Here is a 23539-nt window from a genome sequence, read left to right on the forward strand (position 1 = left end):
TTGTACATCAAGAAGTGACAGGATAGAAAGAACTTAAAGCAATCAAAATCAGCAGGGTAAGGACACTGAGAAAATTATTAGAATTAAATGATAGCAAACCCCCAGACCCTGATGAATCTCATCCTAAGGTCTTAAAAAGAAGTGGCTGCTGAAAGCATGGATGCATTTTTTCAACATTTCCTAATTCTGGAAAGGTCTCATGAGTCTGGAAAATAGCATGTGCACCTCCTCTACTCAAGAAAGAGAGAGAAAAGGCAGGGAACATCAGTCATTGGAAAATTGTTGGAATCTATTACTAAGCAGATTATTGCAGGAAGCTTAGAAAATCTGAATGCAATCAGGCAGAGTCAAGAGGTATCATGAAAGGGCATTTGTGTTTGACTAATTTACTGGTGCTCTTTAAGTAAGAAGCAACATGGATAAAGGGATTCTGTGGCTGTGGTGTACTTGTCTTTCCAGAAGGCATTTAAAAATTCTCATCACAAGGTTGCTACACGAAATATGCACATGGTGTAAGGAGGAAGTATCAGTGAACAGGTGCAGTAGTGGTCAGCTAACAGGCAGCAGAGGAAAGGCATAAATAGGTAATTTTACAATTGGCAAGATGTAACTAGTAGAGTACCACAAAGCCTCAACTATTTATAACATATCAATAATTTGAACAAAGGTGCTGAATGTATGTTGTTACATTTGCTGATGTCAGAAAGGCATAAGGAATCTGCAAAAGAACACAGGTAGATGAAGTTCCTCACCAAGAAAGGCAAATAATGCATAATTAATTAAAACAAGCTTGTCCATTTTGACAGGACAAATAGAAAAAGCAACAATAATAAAGCAAAATATAAATAACAAGACAGTGGGCGGGGTGGGGGTTGCAATCAATAAAAGTAGCATATTATTTAAGTGCAGTGAGAGATTGCAAGACACTGACACAAGAATCTGGGCATCCTGGTAAATGAATCATAAAAGGTTAGTACTCAGGTACACAGCAACGTAAATCAACCATTTTTACGACCACTTGTACAATGACTGGTATCTACAATTGATAAATCAAGATGATATTATTCAAAAATTAATACTGCTAATAAGAGTGAATAAATGCTTAATATGTTTGAATGGATTTAGTCTGTTCACTAATTAATACCTACATTATAGATAGAAGAAAAGTATTGTGATGTGCTATTGTCTGCAAATTATAAGTAAATCCCAAATGAATATGTTATTGTCTGTTAAAATTGTTAACTAAGTAATACTTAATAAGTGCTTCTTATTATTTCTTCCAACTTAAGCACTTATTGTGGAAGCTGTGGTACAGGTAGGTGGTTCTAAAACAACTTCAGATATTTTCTAATCTAAAACCACTCCAGTGGAGGACCAGGAGTACAGCAATCAGACTAATTAATACCACGTTTTCTGGTGGTTAACTGTTACTGTATTCATACCAAATGGGAAAGTGCCTTTTCAAGACAACTGAAAATTTATGTTTGGTTGAAATTGCCTTCCCGTACTTGTGATGTTCATAACTGACACAAGGGAACCACTAGGAACCTTGCATTTATAAGCAGTTGATTATTATAAATAACAAATTAAAATACAGTAGTAGCAGCTACAAATATTAGTTCAGTTCTCAATGGGCCATATAATTCTTCCAAGATAGTCAAAGTCAGACCCTTTAATCCTACTTATCACGCCAACAAGACTTCCCAATCCAACCTAGTCCCATTTGCCAGCATTTGGACCAGATCCCTCTATCCCTATACCCATCCAGATGCCTTGTAAATGTTGTCCGATTACATTTTTTAATCAAAATAAAATAATTCTAACACAAGTGACAAGTGTTGGAGGAAATCACAATGTTGTTTTGATTTTCAAGAGGCAAATGATGTTAACAATTAATTTTATGGGAAGAAACCTTAAAACTTTACCAAGTCCAAAGTGAAGTACTGTCATTCTATTGATCATCTGGTTTTACAAACATAATTGATAAGCGTAATCTACCACAGTTGAAAAGCATTTATTTCCATAAAACACGACAGAACACACAAGAAACCAACACCACTGGTTTATCAAAAATGTTCCCAAGTCTTTTGGTTTTTCCCCAAAATGAAAAAAAAGTACAGTTAAAGCTGTTCAAATAGAGCTTAACATTTTAAATTTAGCTAGGTCTTAGTTACATCAACACACATCACATTACCTTGTAGTTGGCGTACTAATAGAATGCTGCATAGGGTGACTGACATATGGAAGCATTGAGGGAAAAAAAAATTCAATGTGCTTAAGTCAAGCAGTAGGTATACAAAAAGGCCACCAACAAAACAGTTACTAAAGTTACTTAACATTCAAAGCTTGATGGCAATGTTAATATATAAGAAAATGTTTAAATTGGTAGCATAAACATGAAGGGGTGGCTATCATGTTAAAATACTGCCCAGGCACTTCTTCCAGCTCTGAATATTCCATTGTTTTCTTTATTCACTCGTGACACATGGGCTACTCAGCATTTACTGCCCATCCCTAGTTGCCCTTGAGATGGTGGTGGTGAGCTGCCTTCTTAAAGTAATAAATACTTGTTACTGAACTTCCAGATAGAGGCAATAGTCCTTTCTTTATTTACTCTTAAAACACTTTATGATGTTAAAGCTGTTCTAAATTTCTTCTTAGCCAACCATGTTTCGATGAGATAGTCCTCATGTAATTTCATAATATAGGATTTCTCTTTTCTAATACATCTATAGTTTTAATGTCCTTTAAGTGCAGGGGCATCCAAAACTGCACAGAGTATTTCAACCGTGGTTTAACCAATAAATGTATTAATACTACTCAATTTTTGTACTCTGTATCTACTTATAAATATCAGAACATTATTGGCTTCAAAACTGTTATCTACCTGCACTCACTGTTTGAGAATTATATACAACTATCTTTGCCTTTCTGCTTTCATTTAATGCTGATTTCACTCCCTTTCCACTAAGCGTACATTCCTATTTCTGGTTATAAATTTCAAAATGTATTAACTCATTCATATGGACACTAAGTTGGTTCTGCCTGCTCCATGAATTATCCCCTTCCAGGTGTGGCTCGAGCAATGGTAAAACAGACAGGAAAATAGTGAGAATGTCTCAAAACTAGTTCTTGAGGTGGAGAGAAACGTTCCTTTCAAGACCTATAAAGGTGACTTTAGAATCTAGCCATTGAACAGTAATTACATAGTTCAATTCCAGCCTCGAGCGACTGTGGGTGGAGTTTGCACATTCTACCATGTTTGAGTAGGTTTCCTCCAGGTGCTTCAGTTTCCTGCCACACTCCAAAGATGTGCAGGAGAGGCAGATCGACCATGCTAAATTGCCCATACTGTTCAGCGATGTGTTGGTTAGGTGCATTAATTGGGGTAAATGTAGAGCAACAGAGTAGGGAAATGGTCGGTTTGGGCTTGTTGGGACTAATGGCCTGTTTCCACACTGTAGGGTTTCTGTGATTTATAGGGCAATGTTAGAGTGTGTGCTAGCCCTTTGAGCGAGGGATAGCAGAGAGAAGATAGTTGCAGTTAACTATGCAGAACATAGAAGTTCAATGATTTTCCTCCTACAATGTTGGGTATTCCTTTTCATCACAAAAATGATTGGCAATGTCTGGTTGCATGGCCTAACGGAGTGGGGAAAAAACTGTCCTCCTCTGCACCATCCAGTTATCCACAAAAACCTACAGGTCCCTTCTGTGAAATTGAGAGTTAATTTTGCTTCCCTCTGTGCCATGTGTTTGGTAATAACAATCGAGCACTCCTGTATGGGGGCCAGTTCCTGGTGGTGCAGCATCCAAAGTCAAATGCCAGTGGGTTTAAATATGGTGCCAGGGATGTAAATATTGCAAGCAGCGATGAAAATACTTCTAACTCTCTCGTTGCACAATTCCTTAACGAAAGCACTCAGGAGTTCAAATGCATAATTAATGGTTTGAAGAGCTGGAGATTGCCTGATAAAAGTTGCTCTGAACCATGATGGTCCAGGCACCTTGAATCTCACTTGACAAAGCACCAACAGTAAATGGGAGAATGTACCCCATGTCTTATTGAAATCTTTATGAACCTTCCTCAATGACTGCCAAGTGCGTTGCATGAACAAATTTTAATTCTGTGCTCATTATTATTAGGACTCTGAACACTTGAAGGTACCTGGGAACACACATTAATAGACAGCTGCTTTAGTTACTCTGCTTTCGATAGCCAGTTTCTTTGACCAAAACTAATCATTACACAAGAACATTGGGCTGGACTTTCCAAGTAGTGTCGATCTCACCACTCTGCCCTTTTTTTATATATAGAGAGGGCAAGAGTGGGTGCTGGTCTGGAAAGGAATTGGGGTAACAGGTGTCAGGTTAAGGTCTGGGGTCATGTTAGTGGTATGGGGAGGTGTAGTAAGATTTCTCAACCACTAGCCCTAATGCCAATTTTGAACTTGCATCTTCCTCTGGTTTCTCTGCTGACTCTCCTCATACTCTTGCTGAGCTCATTTTGTCCATGTGAGATTCATCTCTTGCTCCTTTGACCTTTTCCCACCAAAATGCTAACTTTCCAATTTCAATTTCAGGTCCTCCATCTTGATAATGTTCATGGTTCTTTTTGCTTACATATTGTCCCCTTTTCCTTCTAATCTGCCATCATCACCCTCTGGGGAAAAAATCTTTCACCCTCTCTTCCCTGAAAACTCCTGCCCCATCATTAACTCACTTTTCTCTCCAAAGTTCCTGACCATACTGTTGCCTCCAAAATTTGAGCCAATCTTTCACAGTACTCCATGTTTGAATCCTTCCAGTAAAATTTTATCTCGACTATATTACTGAAACAATTCTCAGCAAAATCAAAGAACACATTCCACATGTCTGTGTCTATGATAAACTAGTCCTCTTTATCCTGTTCGCAGCTTTTTCACATGGCTGAATACAACATCCACCTCCAACATCTCACTGCTGTGAAACTGCATACCCAGCTTCCTCCTATCTATTCTGTCATAGTTAAGAAATCATGAGCCACGGCTTTCCTTCCTTCTGCAGCACTGTTACTTCTGGCATCCCAAAAGTATCTATCCTCAGTTCTAACTTAGTTGTTATAGCCATGCTATGCCTCAATGACATTATTCAAAACAGTGTTAGCATCTCCGCGCACACTGATAGAGCCTGGCTCTGTCTCACCATCGCCTCTCCATATCCATCTACTGTCTCTAGTTCTCTACTTGTCCAACATCTATTGGAGGATGAGCAAAAAAGGCCTCAATTTTGTATACTGGGAAGTTAGAAGCATCGCCTTCAATTGCTGTCAGACTCAATTCTATGGTCAATATCTCCACCCCTCTTCTTTTGTAAAGGGGTCAAACTTTTAAATTGTACTATTGAGAAAAACGCAGGTATACACATGCAAGAAACACAAAGTTAAAAAGCAGTTACAGCAAGCAATGAGGAAGGCAGCAATGTGTTGGTCTTTATTGTGAAGGGTTTGGTGCCAAATATAAAGAAATCTTCCTGAAATCACACCCACTTGTCACTCAAGTGACATCTCTTGTTGTTTAATATTTTGAAGAGATGTTCTTTCCAGGCCTCTTCAGCTGGCTAATTGTCTCCCAATTGAAGGACTAGACAACCTTTCTTTTTGGTCAGAGTAAAGTCAACTTTGTTTCTCGTCATCAACTCGCCTGAGGTATCCACAATGAACAATGGCCCATAGCTGGGAGTTTGGTTCATGAGTGCCAGAGAGTGTCTACATGACAGTGGCCCTGCACAGTGCATGTCTGGAGACCAAACCTCCTCTAGTTGCTCTGAAGCTTTAGATTCATAGAATCCCTACAGTGTGGAAGCAGACCTCTTAACGCATTGAGTCCACGCTGACCCTCCAAACAGTATTCCACCCAGACTCACCCCCACTGCCCTATTCCTGAATTCCTGCATTTCCTATAGCTAACTCACCTTGCGTGCACATTCCTGGATACTATGGACAATTTGTCATGGCCAGTCCAGCTAATCTGCACATCTTTTGACTTTGGGAGGAAACCAGGGCACCCGTAGGAAACCCACACAGACACGGGAAGAACATGCAAACTCCATACAGTTACCAGAGGGTGCATTTGTACCCAGGTGCCTGGCGCTGTGAGGCAGCAAGGCTAACGACTGAGCACCGTGCTCCCCTTTAGCTTTGCTCTGAAGAAACCAGTTGTCACACAGAGAAACAGCTGAGGACACATTGATGGAAAGGCTATGTACTCTCCTTCTTCTATTGGAACTGTGGGATCAGTGAATATACCAGTATCTTGGCCCACTTGAAAGATGGATAAGATTCCTTGAAGCTGACAACATCAAACTTTTGGAATCATTGGCTACTTACCCAAGTGGTTTTTCAACCAGAACAAGTCAGTAATCTTGAAAGAATCTAAATCAATTGTATCTTCATTACTTTCACACATTCAACTAATAACTGTCATCTCTTCAATTTGATGGTCTGTCCTTAATCCTTCATTTGTTCAAGAATGGTCTTCTTACTTTGACCTTGTTGAAGACTTCCACATTATCTTCATTGCTAAAGCTTGGTTTCATCTATCATATGGAATACTTTCCCACTCTCAGATGTTAAATTTCTCTCAAATCCATGCCCATCTAAGATTTGGAGAATACACTAATTTCTGAAAAGGATCATTTAGTACTCCATCTGCCTCTAGCTTCAATCTTTTTCTTTCTCTTACTGTTTATTTTCTGTTTTATTAGTAATGTGATGGAAAGAACCATTTGTCACCATTCAAATGCACAGCATCATTGCAAACACAATAACACAGGAAACACATGCTAGCACAGGAAATATTTATTAATGCAGATCTTTCTGACTGGGATGAAGGTCAGTGTTAACATATTTGTTATAGTTCTTAAATCAACTGATATTTCTAAATGTTTTCACTTATACTTAACCATTTTGCTTTGCTTTGCACTTGACATATTATGTAGTATGGAACTAAGAAAGAGACAAAAGCTGTATAAAGCTACAAAGAAAAGCAAATGAAAAAATAGTTAGATGTTGAAAAGAAACAATTCAAGAAGGGTACACTGATGCATGACATCTAAGAAATGTCACAGCACAACACAAAATGTAGTCACTGTGGGTTATGTAATTAAAGTACATATACCTGTGATTTTACCATCCCATGAGACACAATACTTCAACTGGTAATCTAATTACATTTTGTACTCTGCATGCCATGGGTTAGTACTTGTTTCAGTTTTTGTGATTTCAGCTGTTTTGCCCAACGGCTGCTTTACTTTATGATACCAAGAATTGCCATAAAGTGTGGGGTAACTTGAAAGGGGTTCTTTATAGGAATCCTTTCCAAAAGCTGTAAGCACTCCCTGACAGCGAGCTGCTCAATTTTAAATGAGTATTTATATTTTAAACACTGATTCTTTAGTCCTAAAAGAATTTTTAAAAACTGGAAAAGCAAAAAGGAACTAAACATCAGACAAAATAAATTTACAAAACCTTTTGAAGAATTATCTACTGAGTAACTAAGCAATACAAATTGAGGAAAGTTTCAAATTTGATTTCTGATTTATGGCAAATTGGATAAGTTCAACTAGTGGACCAGTGTGATGCCATTTTGATCCTCTGTACTAAATGTTCACGACAGGAAACCGTGCAAATTCCTACTCATCAATTAGCAGCATTCCTTGGGAAATGCCCTTTTCCTTGATTAGCTCCTATAGGTGAGATCAGGATGAGGTTCAGAGATGACATTCAAAGCTTAAGCTCATAGGTGTAATGGCCCAGCCTCCACTTGAAATGTTTGGCCACCTACATAGGATCATGAATCCCTGACCTGATTTCATGGGCAATCAGGATGCTAACTGGGTATAGTACCTTGCACCTCAATATGGTCAGAAAATCAGTCAATCAGATGGAGGCAGCTCTCCAGTCACTAGGAGGATTGCTGGGACCCAGCCCATACACCATGAACCTCAGCACTGAAAGCCAGACAACCAGGTAAATTTGCTATGGTTGGCAACTGTGAAGTTCTTATTTTCTAGTTCACACATGAAGTACTTTCCATTTTTAAAATAGGGTGGAAAAGTCAGGATACTGACTTAATGGTGATAAAACCATTGCATTCTTTAGTCAGTCAGCCACCCAGTAAGAGATCACTGAGGGGTGGAACAAACAGGGACTAGAAAACCAGGGATACTTGATTTCCATGGGGCACATGGTGTCCAAAGAGGAAGCACCAACCCCCTAACTGGTAGCTAGGGTGTCAGGAATTAAATGGCAGACTTGCCACACAGCCTGGGTATACCCTGCCATTAATTGGCCATTAAGCACTTCAATTGGCTCAAGTGCAAATAGGCCCACATGATACTTACTCTGTGACTAGTAAAATTCCAGCTGAGGTAAGTAGGCGTTGCCTTCCCCACAGTCCTCTATCCACCACACATATCAGATTGAACACACCAAGCACAAACTAGTAGCCTGTCTGCATTTGAACGGAGGAGTTGGTGGGTGCACAAACAGAGACATTATGCAGGGTTCAAAATTCAGCTCATAGTTACAAGATGAATTACCAAAAGGTGCCTGTCATCTGTGCAGCTGTACATTAGTCCACACCTAGGAGGGGATTGCAGGCAGTAGAAAAACTTGTAGTAGTAAATTGGCAAAAAAAAACAAAATAAAAATACGTGCAACATTACTATTCTTGCCAACATCGTGAAAAAAATCCTTTCCATCTCTCTCAATCTCTACAGGCACAATGTATCACTTGATCATTCTACTAAAGTATCAGTTAGTGAAAACTAAAACATGCTCACTGCAAATTTGCGAGATAAAAACAACAATAGAGCTTAGAGGTTTTAATATGATTCAATATGGTAGATCATCACACAGAAAACAAAACCAGTCACTTAAAGAAATGTCAAAAAGAATATATGGTGGTCAACTCTTCATGCATGGACCAGCACATTAATCAGAAAGAGAATGAGAATGTGGAATTGTATATAAAACATGCATTTCCAACATTGATAGCTTTTAAAAAACAAATCAAAGTCATAAAACTATTTTGATCTCACCTGTTTGGGAGCAGAAGTCTGAGATATTGTAAGCTATAGTAGAACAGTCAGAAATCAAAGTCAAACAGCACAAATAGTACACTGCAGAATGCAGTTGTTGGAAAAATGCATGATTAAACATGAAGCTAGCTAACACATATACGAATATCTCAGACATCAGCATAAAGCTCTCTTTGAGATATTTGTTAGGTAGGCTAGCCAGTAATATCAGAAATGATAGTAAAAGTTTCTTTCAATACATAAGAAACAAACGACAGGCAAAAGTAGACATTGGGCCACTTCAAACTGTTGCTGGAAGGCTAGTGATGGGAGATAAGGAAATGGCTGGAGAACTTAAGTACTTTGCGTCAGTCTTCACAGTGGAAGATATGAGTAATATCCCAACAATTAAAGAGAGTCAGGGGGCTGAGTTGAGTATGGTTGCCATTACAAAAGAGATAGTGCTAGAAAAGCTAAAAGGTCTAAAAATTGACAAATCTCCTGGCCCCAATGGGCTACATCCTAGAATTCTGAGGGAGTTGGCTGAGGAAATAGTGGAGGCGTTGGTTGAGATCTTTCAAAAGTCACTGGAGTCAGGGAAAGTCCCGAATGATTGGAAGATCGCTGTTGTAACCCCCTTGTTCAAGAAAGGATCAAGACAAATGATAGAAAATTATAGGCCAATTAGCCTAACCTCGGTTGTTGGTAAAATTCTAGAATCCATCGTTAAGAATGAGGTTTCTAAATTCTTGGAAGAGCAGGGTCGGATTACAACAAGTCAACATGGATTTAGTAAGGGGAGGTCGAGCCTGACAAACCTGCTAGAATTCTTTGAAGAGGTGACAAGTAGATTAGACCAGGGAAACCCAGTGGATGTGGTCTATCTAGAGTTCCAAAAGGCCTTTGATAAGGTGCCACACTGGCATGGATTGAGGATTGGCTGTCTGACAGGAGGCAGAGAGTTGGGATAAGAGGTTCTTTTTCGGAATGGCAGCCGGTGACAAGCGGTGTCCCACAGGGTTCAGTGTTGGAGCTGCAGCTGTTCACGTTATACATTAATGATCTGGATGGAGGGACTGGGGGCATTCTAGCGAAGTTTGCTGATGAAACCAAGTTAGGTGGACAGGCAGGTAGTACTGAGGAAGTGGGAAAGCTGCAGAAGGATCTAGACAGTTTGGGAGAGTGGTCCAGGAAAGGCTGATGAAATTCAACGTGAATAAATGTGAGGTCTTGCACTTTGGAAAAAAGAATACAAGCATGGACTACTTTCTAAACGGTGAGAAAATTCATAAAGCCAAAATACAAAGGGATCTGGGAGTGCTAGTCAAGAATTCTCTAAAGGTAAACATGCACGTTGAATCAGTGATTAAGAAAGCGAATGCAATGTTGTCATTTATCTCAAGAGTGTTGGAATATAAAAGCAGCTATGTGCTACTGAGACTTTATAAAGCTCTGGTTAGGCCCCATTTGGAGTACTGTGTCCAGTTTTGGGCCCCACACCTCAGGAGGGACATACTGGCACTGAAGCGTGTTCAGCGGAGATTCACACGGATGATCCCTGGAATGACAGGTCTAACATATGAGGAACGGCTGAGGATCCTGGGATTGTATTCATTGGAGTTTAGAAGGTTAGGGGGAGATCTAATAGAAACTTACAAGATAATACATGGCTTGGAAGGGGTGGACGCTAAGAAATTATTTCCGTTAGGTGAGGAGACTAGGACCTGTGGACACAGCCTTAGAATTAGAGGGGGTAAATTCAGAACAGAAATGCGGAGACATTTCTTCAGCCAGAGAGTGGTGGGCCTGTGGAATTCATTGCCGCGGAGTGCAGTGGAGGCCGGGACGCTAAATGGCTTCAAGGCAGAGATTGATAAATTCTTGATGTCACAAGGAATTAAGGACTACGGGGAGAATGCTGGTAAGTGGAGTTGAAATGCCCATCAGCCACGATTAAATGGCAGAGTGGACTCGATGGGCCGAATGGCCTTACTTCCACTCCTATGTCTTATGGTCTTATGGTTACATTCCCACAAAGACTGATAACTTTTGAAAAGATATTTGACTTCTAACAACCAACTGGAAAGATCACATAACTTGAAATTTGGTTTTAGGATTTTTATTTGAACTACTAAACTAAAACCAATACTAACTAAACCCTATTTTTGTCGGCAACATACTCCAAAGAATCTCCATTTAGTTTTTACATCAACCAAAAATCTCTCATCACAATTATACTTTAACACTGTCCTTAAAGATGCTTTATTCTCTTTGCTTGTTTTTCCCTTTCTCCATCAACTAACATCTAATTTGAGAACTAACTTTCACTTTGATTCCTTCTCTCTAGCCCATGCCAAGCGAACTGTCAATTTTCCTTTTGATCATCACAAACTCTATCTGTTCAACTCAAGCTACAGAGTCATACAACATGAACAAACCCTTCAGTCCAACCCATCCATGCCAACAAAGTTGCCCAAACTAAACTACTCCCATTTGCCGATATTTGGCCCATACCCCTCTAAGCGTTTCCTATTCATTTACCTGTCTAAGTGTCTTTTAAATGTTATAATCATAACTGCATCTATCACTTCCTCTGGCAGTTAATTCCACATACGAACCACTCTCTGCAAAAAAGTTCCCCCTCATGTCCCTTTTAAATCTTTCTCCTCTCATCTTAAAAATATGCCCTCTAGTTTTGAACTTCTCTACCCTGCTATTCACCTAATCTATGCCCTTCATGATTTTATAAACCTCTATAAGGTCACCCCTCTATCTCCTGCGCTCCAGTGAAAAATGTCACAGCCTATCCAGCCTTTCCTTACAACCCTCCAGTCTTAGCAACATCGCTAACTCTTTTCTGCACCCTCTCCAGTTTAATAATACACTTCCTAAATGTGGCCTCACCGAGTCCTATACAACCGTAATATGACATCCCAACTCCTATACTCAATGGTATGAGCAATGAAGGCAAGATGCTAAATGCTTTCTTAACCACCGTGTCTACTTGTGACACAACTTTCAAAGAACTATGTACCTGGACCCTTTGGTCTCTCTGTTTGTGAGCACTACCTAAAGCACCACCTTTAACTATATAAGTCCTACCCTTGTTCATCTTATCAAAATGCAACATTATGAATTTATCCAAATTAAACTCTATGTGCCATCCCTCAGCCAATTGGCCAAATTAATCAAGATCCCTTTGTAATCTTAGATAACCTCCTTCACTGTCGGCAATGCCATTAATTTTGGTGTCATCCACAATTTACAAACCATTTCTCCTAATTTCTCATCCAAATTGTTTATACAAATGAGAGACAACAGTGAACCCAGCACTGATCCCTGTGGAATACCACTGGTCGTAGGCCTCCAGTCTGAAAAACAACCCTCCAACACTACCCTCTGTCTCCTGTAGTCAAGCTAATTTTGTAACCAACTGGCAAGCTTTCCCTGAATCCCACATGATATAACTTTACTAATCATTCTACCATGCAGAACCCTGTCAAAAGCTTTACTAAAGTCCATGTAGAAAATAGAGTCTAGATTAGAGTGGTGCTGGAAAAGCACAGCAAGTCAAGCAGCAACTAGGGAAAGAATAGAGCTCTTTAAAGATCAATGAGGTCATCTATGTGTGAAACCATAGGAGATGGGAAAGAATGTTTCACATCAGTATTTACTATGGAGAAAGACATGGAAGCTAGGGAACTTGGGGAAATAATTATTGATAATTTGAAAACAACCCACATTACAGAAAAAGAGATAGATAAGTCTCCAGGACCTGATCAAGTTTATATTGTGGAAAGCTAGGGAAGAAGTCACCGAGCCCCTAGTAGAGATATTTGTATCATTAGGGTGGCTAATGTTGTGCTTTTATTTAAGAAAGATTAAGGAGAAATGTGAGAACTATAGACTGGTGAGTCTGACATTAGTGTGGGTATGTAGTTGGAGTGGATTCTGAGAGAGAGGATTTATGTCCATTTGGACAGGCAAGGCCTGATTAGGGATTGTTAGCACGACTTTATGCGTGGGAAATTGTGTCTCACAAATTTGAGTTTTTTGAGGGTGTGACTAAAACAATAGATGAAGGTAGAGTGTTTTCTACATGGAGGCAAAACGGAGGACTGCAGACGCTGGAAACCAGGGTCTAGATTAGATTAGAGAGTTGCTGGAAAACCACAGGTCAGGCAGCATCCGAGAAGCAGGAAAATCGACATTTCGGGCAAAAGCCCTTCATCAGGAATAGAGGTTCCTTGCTGTAGATGACTCTGGGTAATTCCATTTTGCTTTAAATTAAGTAGACAGAGACAAAACCTAATCTTCTGAATGAATCACAATCTTCAGTGTTAAGTAGAATGAAGGGACTAATGTGTGTGCTACATACAAGTATGGTAGTCAAAAGCTTTTTGCAGTCAAATCTATTGAGATAGAATTACATTGACTTTTACTTACTTCATCTCTCCTAGTTTCTTGCCAAGTGTAGAACTTACATTGTTCAAAGCTGCTGAAGCTTTCTGCCCTGTGGCATTAAGAGTCTCCTGTGTTTTTTTATATCTTTTTGGAAAGAAAGAAACAAAAATAAATTAAGGGTGAAAGACAATACTGAGGAGAGGAAAGTGAAGAGTTCTACAGAGTCTTACTTTTTAAAAAACTTCAAATGTTATTTGTCACTATATGAAAAAGAACACAAAGTCCAGATTATCCATCTCATTTAATTGTGATGAATGTGAGTAACATGATTTTCAATGCAACCTACATGTATTCATCAGCACCAATGCAACCTCAGAGGAGAAGAAAGAAAATGCTCTAAAGAAAAGACAAGTCTCTTTAAGGGGAAAACAGTTCTGGAAAATACCTCATCCCCTTAAGATAGTCCAAAAGAGGTTCCAAAACAGAATAGTGACAACAAAATATGTTGCACAATATTCTTCTTACCACTTGCATGCAACAATATCATTTGCTTCCAAGTCTTCATCCAGTTTCTTTACAGAGATTGCAGTGAAACTCCACTCTCTGCATATTGCAAATCTAACAGTTTGATTGCAGTTGCTCACCATTAAAGAATTAAGAACAAAAGTTCACATTCTGTTCTTTAAGAGTATTTTGTTGCTATTATATAAGTATGTTTTATTTCAGAAAACAATTTTACCGTAAACACATAGAAGAAACAATTTAAGCCTCTTAAAATCAAAAAAGTACCTTGAGCATAGCAGGAGGCTAATCACAAATTTATTGAGCAATCAGTTATTAAACTTGATCTACCTGCCCTTCCCCTGGTCAGTTGTCTTAACATCTCAAGTTTACTGACATTAATATGTCTTCTCACGTGTAGATATCTCCCATAGCAACAATGATCTACACATGGAGAAAGAAGCCTGTTGTGCTTTGTTGTAGATGAACACAAGATCTGACTGAGTATGACATCACATCAAATCTGTCTGCACTAATTCGCTATCTTGAAAAAAAAAGTCAAAGGAACAACTACCCTTTATCACAGTTTTCAATACTCTCATGCTAAATTATAAATAGGGTTGATAAACCAAAATGTTCAGAAGTGAAACAAACTCAAGCCCAAATTTGATATTTCATTTTATCATTGTTGTGTTTAGGGATTTTCAGTATTTGACCTTTGAAGAGGAAGTTAGTATAACTGATACAAAAAGGATTTAAGTTAAAACTTTCTTTCAAGGAGTTAGATTCACAGGATAGCCACATGCTGAAGATACAGATCAGAAATCAGAGTAAGTAATCCAAATATCTTAGAAAAAAATTGCATTCTAAAGTTGAGAATGCCTTGTCTTTCTATGTCTGCAATGAAAGGCAGGTGTGGTCTAGGCCAGGCTACTTGAAGACCTCTGAACTTTTGATGTGGTCAGTCATGTATTTTGCCACTTCACCTACCAACTAGGAGAGAACAGTACATTTTTCCCCCTCCAGAGATAGTCTACATGCTAATTTGAAGTGAGAACTGTGAGAACCATGACTGTTTATTTAGTTACAGACAAAAATAGACAATAGATGCAGGAGTAGGCCATTCAGCCCTTCGAGCCTGCACCGTCATTCAAAATGATCATGGCTGATCATTCCTAATCAGTATCCTCTTCCTGCCTTATCTCCATAATCCTTGATTCCACTATCTTTGAGAGCTCTATCCAACTCTTTCTTAAATGAATCCAGAGACTCGGCCTCCACTGCCCTCTGGGACAGAGCATTCCATACAGCCACCACTCTCTAGGTGAAGACGTTTCTCCTCATCTCTGTCCTAAATGGTCTACCCCATATTTTTAAGCTGTGTCCTCTAGTTCGGCACTCACCCATCAGCGGAAACATGTTTCCTGCCTCCAGAGTGTCCAATCTTTTCATAATCTTATATGTCTCAATCAGATCCCCTCTCAGTCTTCTAAACTCAAGGGTATACAAGCCCAGTCGCTTCAGTCTTTCAGTGTAAGGTAATCCCGCCATTCTAGGAATTGACCTCGTGAACCTACGCTGCACTCCCTCAATAGCCAGAATGTCTTTCCTCAAATTTGGAGACCAGAACTGCACACAGTACTCCAGGTGTGGTCTCACCAGGGCCCTGTATAGCTGCAGAAGCACCTCTTTGCTTCTATACTCAATTCCTCTTGTTATGAAGGCCAGCATGCTATTAGCTTTCTTCACTACCTGCTGTACCTGCATGCTTGCCTTCATTGACTGGTGTACAAGAACACCCAGATCTCTCTGTACTGCCCCTTTACCTAAATTGATTCCATTGAGGTAGTAATCTGCCTTCCTGTTCTTGCCACCAAAATGGATAACCATACATTTATCCACATTAAACTGCATCTGCCCACTCACCTAACTTGTCCAGGTCACCCTGTAATCTCCTAACATCCTCATCACATTTCACCCTGCCACCCAGCTTTGTATCATCAGCAAATTTGCTAATGTTATTGCTGATACCATCTTCTATATCATTAACATATATTGTAAAAAGCTGAGGTCCCAGCACGGATCCCTGCGGTACCGCACTGGTCACTGCCTGCCATTCCGAAATGGAGCCGTTTATCACTACCCTTTGTTTCCTATCAGCCAACCAATTTTCAATCCAATTTAGTACTTTGCCCCCAATACCATGCGCCCTAATTTTACTCACTAACCTCCTGTGTGGGACTTTATCAAAAGCTTTCTGAAAGTCCAGGTACACTACATCTACTGGATCTCCCTCGTCCATCTTCAGAGTTACAGAAATAAAATAGTCTAACAATTTTTATCTCAACACATCTCTCTAAAGTATTAACTAATCCGCTTTCTTAAAAACTAAGATGCCTATGAGAACTGCCCATGTACAGCCTGTCCAGAAAAATCAGGACACATTCAAACTGGCCAATTAATGCTCCATCAGTTCACTCCAAGTCATCAGCAAAGCGTGGAAGCGGTCAGTGACAGCAATTATGTACGAGCAACTTAATCACCAATACTCATGAAATCAGGTGGAAAATGTTCCACTAGCTAAAGTCTCATCCAGAAACTTGGTTGTGGTTGTTGGAGACCAATCTTCTCAGTCTCAGGTCATCAATGTAGGAGTTCCTGAGGATATCAGGCCAAAACATCATCAGCTGCCTCATCAATTGACCATTCCTCCATCAGAAAATCAACAGGACAATGTTTGCAGATGATTGCAGAGTGTTTAATACCATTCACAACTCCTTAAATATTGGAATAAAAACAGGAAGTGCTGGAGAAACTCAGCAGGTCTGGCAACACTAGAGAAAGAAACAAAGCTAACATTTTGAGTCTAATGACTCCGCTTTAGTTCTTCTCTTTACAAATCTGTCAAACTTGCTGAATTCTCCACACTTTTGTTTTTCTTTCAGATCTCCAGCACCCGCAATATTTCATTTTGTTTCCTTAAATATTGGAGCAGTCTATGGCCAAAAGTGGCAAGACCTGAAAAATATTCATATTTGGGTTGATAAATGTCAGGAAATAAGTGCCAGGCAAGGACCGTCTCCAAGAGAAGAAAGGTAACTATCGGCACTTGAAATTTAACAGCATTACAATCACTTTCCCCTCCATCAACATCCGGGGGATTATCACTGACCAGAAGCATAACTGGAGCAGCTATATAAATAGTGTCTACAATAGCAGGGAAAGATTAGGAATTTGGCAGCAAGCAATTCTGTTCCTGAATCTCAAACCTTACACACTATCTACAAGTCACAAGTAAGGAATAAAATAGAATATTGCCCACTTACTTGGATTAGTGAAGGTCAAATAACACTCACTTAGCTCAATACCACGCATGACAAATCAGCCTATTTGATCAGCTAATTCACCACCTATCCATCTGATCCATCATTTTAAACATTCATTGCCTCTGTCACCAGTGCATAGTGGCAGTAATGTACCATATACATGATGCACTGCAACAACTCACCAAGGCTGTTCCCACACACCTTGTAAAATGTGACTTTTACGACCTAGAAGGACAGGTATAGTAGATGCCTGTTAACACCACCAACGTGAAGGTCCCGTCCAAGTCTCAGAACATCCTGACTTGGAACTATGTTGTCATTCCTTCAACTTTTGAAATAAATATTTCTTTTATAATGAGTATAATAATTGCAGATGTAATGTAATATTGAGTTGCAAACAATACATACGAATTAAACAAGGATGAACATTGACAGTTCACACAAGACCGATAGCCACTCAACTGTGGCTTGGCAACAGGATAGTCAGCTCTCAATTCATATCCAAATAGTAATATTTCATCAGCTCAAAATCAATGCAAAGTTGTGTTTACTTTCAAAAACAAACTGATTTTAAAGCAAAGCTTCCATCACGCTCATTTCACAAAAGTTACCTGTAACTATGCAACAGTTTTTAAAATATTAAATTTAAGATTTGAAATTGATATTCAGGATAATATATGCAATATCAACCTAGCATATTTCATAGTCCATTTCCCAACAGGGAAATAAAGGCAACAGTGCTTTTGTTCTGTCTGGCTGATGGTTTGATGAATTTCTAACTCTAACTACTCCTATGCTTAGTTTGAAGGAAACATTGAGGTGAAATTAGATTCATTCAAAGGCACAAGAAAGTAAAATAGGTAAAACTGAATTGCAGCATGTGGCATTTATTTTATTTAGCTTAAAAAGACTTTAAAAAGACATAAAATTGCAAAGGTTGCAATTTTTCCCAATCTACTCACATGAGGGAAAATGAAGCAGACAGGTAGGTTGAAGTTTGTATGACCTGCACTTATCTGCCATTTCCTTTCTCAGGTTCTTCAAATAGGTGAAAAATAGATATCTTGTGAAGTACTCATTCAACACACTATCATGTTTTAAATAAACTATTTGAAAGTAGATATGTAGATTCCAATTCTGGTATAAATCTCTCTGGATGCCAACAACCTACAGCTACTTTAACCAAGTTTGAGAATACAACAATGAGTGATGGAGAGCATTCAAATTTGGCTACTTTAATTTAATCCTTGCGGTGTCCACAAATACAGCTATCTATTTTTGAGGTGGACAATTCAAGATCCAATGCAGCAAATTTACACCACCAACGTAAATGGGAGAAAGGTTCATTTCAATTTTTAATAGATGCTTCTATTAGTTAAAAATTATCCAGCATCTCAAAACACAACTTATATCAAGCAAATAAATATTTTGATGAATCACAGCAAAGCGTTCCTTCATACAACAGCAGGAATAACGTGCACTTGCTTTAATCAAGTTGCAGCAAACTCCTCCACTCAAAAACTTACATCACAGAAGTCTGCATGTCATGCCAGCTTTTGCTTAAGTTGTGTTTTATTTCATTCAGTGGGGTAATGCCCATCTTCTGTTTTATTTCCACTAGATGCTTCTCCTTGGCACTTAGAACTTGTCTCAAGGTAGAGATTTCATCTTCTAGCTGACATTGAAAGAAAACATTTAATTCTTCATGCACACCTTCAAAATAGAAATTTCAGTAGGTTTATATTATAATCAAAGTCATAACCATCTTCTAGCCTACTGAACTTGCTGAAGTAAACAAATGCATAAATTACCGTAATATTGAGTGCACTTTGCAAATCTATAAGCCCTAACCCCATAAACATTAACTGTATAGATTAGAGAAAATGTGAGTTGCAGTTTTTACTTTTAAAATACCTACTTTTAAGTATACTTTGTCACTAGAATTCTTGACAGGCTATGCAATTGCTGTCATTGAAAAGGCAACCTGTTTCCATGTTTTTCATCAGCAGGCCACTGCCTCCCAAGATGAATTGGAGAAAATTCTTGCTCCAAGTCCTGGATGCCAGACAAACAATCCAATATTTCAGCAACAGTAGAAAAGTTGAAGTACCAGGAAGCTACACCTGTGTATTGTCAACATACAGTTAATGCTATGTTTATGGGTGACGTAATATGTAGAGACTTGGAAGACACCAGAGAAGCAGGAAGACTAGCTATAATTGCAGGAATACTCCATCTATGATAGATAAGAATATAAGTGTAGTCCTATCCAGCATGACAACAATGAAGAAGCATTGGAGGTGGTTTGTGTAGTCAACAATGTCAAAGGTAGTGGATAAACCAAAAAGGATAACGAAGGATAGTTTACCAAAAATGCCGGCAAATCAACAAAGTTTTTAAAAAGCTTCTTCTTGATATTGGAAATGCTGCAGTTACAATGTTTCATTTGTTGTCTGAGCATCTTGTGCTGAGTTTATTCAGAAACGCTGGTGATTTGCTCCTACAATAATGCTATGGAATACCATGACGCTGACACACCAATATTGAAGGGACAGGTATAAACGTCCAATTCAGCTTTCATGGGAGGAGCTTATTTCTGGAGGGGTGGGGGAAGATTCAAAGGGAGAGCATTTCCTCATAGATAGAGATAATAGGAGATCAAGTTGTATGACAGATACATTGAGATGTACAATATCAAAACACACCCTTCAGTCCAACCACAACACGCCAATCACGTCCCCAAGTTAACCTAGTCCCACTTGCCTGCACTTGCAGCAGTACTGAGTATCCCTTCAAATCTTTCTTATTCATGAACTTATCAAATGTCTTGTAAATATTATAACTCCACTTGCAACCACCACATCCTCTGGCAGTTCATTCCACATATGAGCCATTGTGTATAAAAAAAATGTTGCCCCTCATGTCCTTTTTAAATTTTTCTCCTCTCGCCTTAAAAACATGCCGCCTAGTTTTGAACTCCCCCACCGGAGGGAAAAGACCCTTGCCATTCACCTTACCTATGCCCCTCACAATTTTATAAACTGCAATAAGGTCAGTCCTCAATCTCCTACACTCCAGTGAAAGAAGTCCTCATCTTTCCAGTCTATTTTTAAATCTCAAACCCTCCTTTTCTGAACTCTCTCTAGTTTAATCATATCCTTTGTATAACATGGCGATCAGAACTGCACACAGTACACCAGAGCAGGCCTTCACTAACATCCTGTACAACCTCAACATGACATCCCAATTCCTATACTCAAAGGTCTGAGCAATGAAGGCAAGCATGCTGAACTGCCTACTTGTGATGCAAATTTCAAAGAATAATGTACCCGAACCCCTAGGTTCTACAACAATACCCAGGGCCCTGTCATGAATTGTATAAGTTCTGCCCTACTTATTGGATTAGGTTCATCCATTCTGCAGTCATATTGTACCAGTACAAGTGGAATGCAGTTCAAGTCCAAAGACAAAGAGAAGATTTGAGCAAACTCCTCTGTTCTGGTGAATATCAAGCCTCTCCACTATTGCTACAGCTGCAGTTATTCAGATAAGTGGGAAGCATTTCATCAACACTCCTAAATTACAGACATGCTGAAGAGTTTTGAAATATCAAAGTGGTGAACCAGAGTTCTCAGCACATAAATACGATTGACTCAGTTAAACTTCTGGTCAATGATTATGCTGAAGGTGAGGGTGGCAAGAGTTTTGGGAAAGTGATCCTTTTGAAGGTCACAAGATGGCTGTGCTTTCTGCTTTTGAGATAGCCACTATCAGCAGTTTGATGATGCAAACATTATCTGTCATTTGGACCAAGCTGGAATATTACCTATGCCCTGCTGTCAGCCGATATGGGCCCCTTCATGATCAGAAGCATTGTGAATGTAGCAGTGCACTGTTCAGATATGTGCAAAAAGATCCCTCCTCTGACATCATAAAAACAATCAGCCCGGCAAAATGTTTTTTTTCTTTATTCATTCACGGGATGAAGGCATTGCTGACTAGGGAGTATTTATTACCCATCGGGCAGTTAAAAGTCAACCTCATTGCTGAGAGCCAGGAATCACATGTAGGCCAGACCAGGATGGTCATTCCCTTCATTAAAGGACATTATTAACTAAACAGAAACCAGGAATCAAACCCAAGACACTGCAGATCCTTGTGGCTCAGCTAATCTCTGGAAAAACCCAAAAGTCATTGGGAAAAGCTTGGAAATTTGGGTATTAAGTCAATTTTGTTTTAAATTGAATTATTTTCAATGGAATTCAAAGCAATAAATTTCATATTTTTGTGCAGTTTTGTGGATTCATTAAAGCTAGATTTATAACTATATTTTTTTCAGATTACCTTGGCCAGTTCTACACCAAGATCTTCTTTTTCTTCAGGGAGCATTCCAAGGTCAATATCAGAACCCAAGTCACTAAAACATCTGGCTTCAAGAAGTGCTGTTAAAATATAAGAATATTGTTGTATTCCCTGTTTCTGTTTCAAAGGTTAGAACTTGAATTACACAATCACTCCTGAGCTACTGAATATTTTGGTATCAGGGCTGAGGGTTATCAAATGTTAACTGCCATTTAGCTTTTCTGCTGTACACTGACATGAGCTGCTTTGTTACTAGAAAAATTGGAAACAGAGCTACAGACTGAAATCATCATTCCTGATCTGTGGGTAGATGGAAGATTGTCAACTTATCAAGTAAACATCTTGTGAACAAGCTGTAAGCTTTTATCATCACATTTTGAATAGTAGTTTTTTTTTAAACTTATAATATTTTATACTTAGACACACACAATTCCTAGGTACTGATGGATTTACCCCTGGGTTTAGATCGCTGAGCTGTAATGCACGGGGAAATTTTTACACCTCATTTTTAGGTAGCAGTGGTGTTTCTGGCAGCCTTGGTTTAAATACAAATGTGGAAAAGGCTGGAGATTGGCACCAAGGATGAGAGCTAGTGCAAACACATTGGTATGAATAATCTCCTTCTACATTATAACACATAACCTAATGCACTTTTCATTGAAAAGGCACCAATTTCTTGGCTTAATCGTAACTGTAGAGTGGGGGTATGCCCTGCCGTGAGTGTCTTGAGTACAATTGTACTGTGGCTGATGGTCCACTGTGCCACAAGAATGCTGAGTCTTCAGTTGCTAGATCTGGTTGAAGTCAATCCCACTGAGCATGGTGACAATGCAATATATCACAATGGAGGGTATCCTCGTGAAGAATGAACTTTGCTCCACAAGGACTATGCATGGTCCCTTTTATTGATGCTCCATGCCTTCTCCGAATCCCACTTTTGCCATATATTCACTTTACCCCTTAACTTTCGATATGTGCTCAGCAAAGACTTTTACATACCCACCTCAATGAATTTCAGGCATGTGATATTAACATCTTCTTCCAATGTCTTTGTCTCTGTGCCCACTGCTTTGGACAGGAGTCCTCTCTCCATTCCACGTGACATTAGCCACCTTAATTTCTCTGCTCCCCTTACCCACTCTAATCTGTCTTCCTCTGAATTGCATGCACTCCATTCTCTCAGATCTACCCTGACTGTGTTATCAAATCTGCCAGTAAAGGATGGTGTTGTCAACTGGCTTGCTGACCTCTAACTCACAGAGGCTGAATGTCAACTCTTGGACACTTCTTCCTATCTCCCCTGGATTGTGATCTGACCGTCAAACATGTCCTGGAAACAACAGCTTCATCTCCCCTCCACAGCTCCCTTTCTCATAATCCCCCAACCCCTGCACAACCCTCTTCTACCTTCATCCCAAAATTCACAAACAGGACTGCCCTGGCAGACCCAGTTTTTCAGTATGCCCCTGCGCCACTGAACTTATTTCTTCTCAATTTGACTCTATTTTGTCTCCAGTTATTCAGTCTCTTCCTGCTTACATTCATGGTCCTTTTGAGGCTTTATTTCAGCTCTATAATTGCCAATTTCCTGGCCTCAGCCACCCATTTTTCACCATGAATGTGCAATCCCTCTACATGTCCATTCCCCACTCGGACATTCTGAATGTTCTCCACTTCTCTTGAAATGAGACCTGAACAGTCCAATCAAACACCTCTCTTCTTCACCTGGCTGAGCTTATTCTTAGTTTGAACAACTTCCTCAATCATTCCCACTTTCTCCAAGTCAAAAGCATGGCTATGCGTACCCATGTGGATTCCAGCTATGCCTATGCCTTTGTGGGCATTCCTTGTTCCAGTCCTAATCAGGCCCCAACATACAACTCATT

At 39.4% G+C, this 23539-nt stretch overlaps 1 protein-coding gene across 5 annotated transcripts in view; it reads right to left on the reverse strand.

Moving 5' to 3' along the window:
• The window catches only part of tpd52l1 (tpd52 like 1), a 34883-nt gene that overhangs the window by 7713 nt on the left and 3631 nt on the right, over window positions 1-23539 (reverse strand). For 2 of the 5 annotated variants that reach the window (XM_043683965.2, XM_087980628.1), the window contains exons 2-6: window positions 21636-21733; window positions 18818-18966; window positions 13507-13608; window positions 9082-9114; window positions 2195-2233 (exon numbers count right to left, since the gene is read on the reverse strand). In XM_043683965.2, coding sequence (XP_043539900.2) covers window positions 2195-2233; window positions 9082-9114; window positions 13507-13608; window positions 18818-18966; window positions 21636-21733 — 421 coding nt within the window. The remainder of the gene's footprint in view (window positions 1-2194; window positions 2234-9081; window positions 9115-13506; window positions 13609-18817; window positions 18967-21635; window positions 21734-23539) is intronic. The other 3 variants (XM_043683974.2, XM_043683993.2, XM_043683988.2) reach the window with 3 other exon arrangements.

The sequence above is a fragment of the Chiloscyllium plagiosum genome, unplaced genomic scaffold (assembly GCF_037043375.1).
Source record: "Chiloscyllium plagiosum isolate Xiang-an unplaced genomic scaffold, Cpla_swu_hap1 HiC_scaffold_3, whole genome shotgun sequence".
Classification (NCBI taxonomy): Eukaryota; Metazoa; Chordata; class Chondrichthyes; order Orectolobiformes; family Hemiscylliidae; genus Chiloscyllium; species Chiloscyllium plagiosum.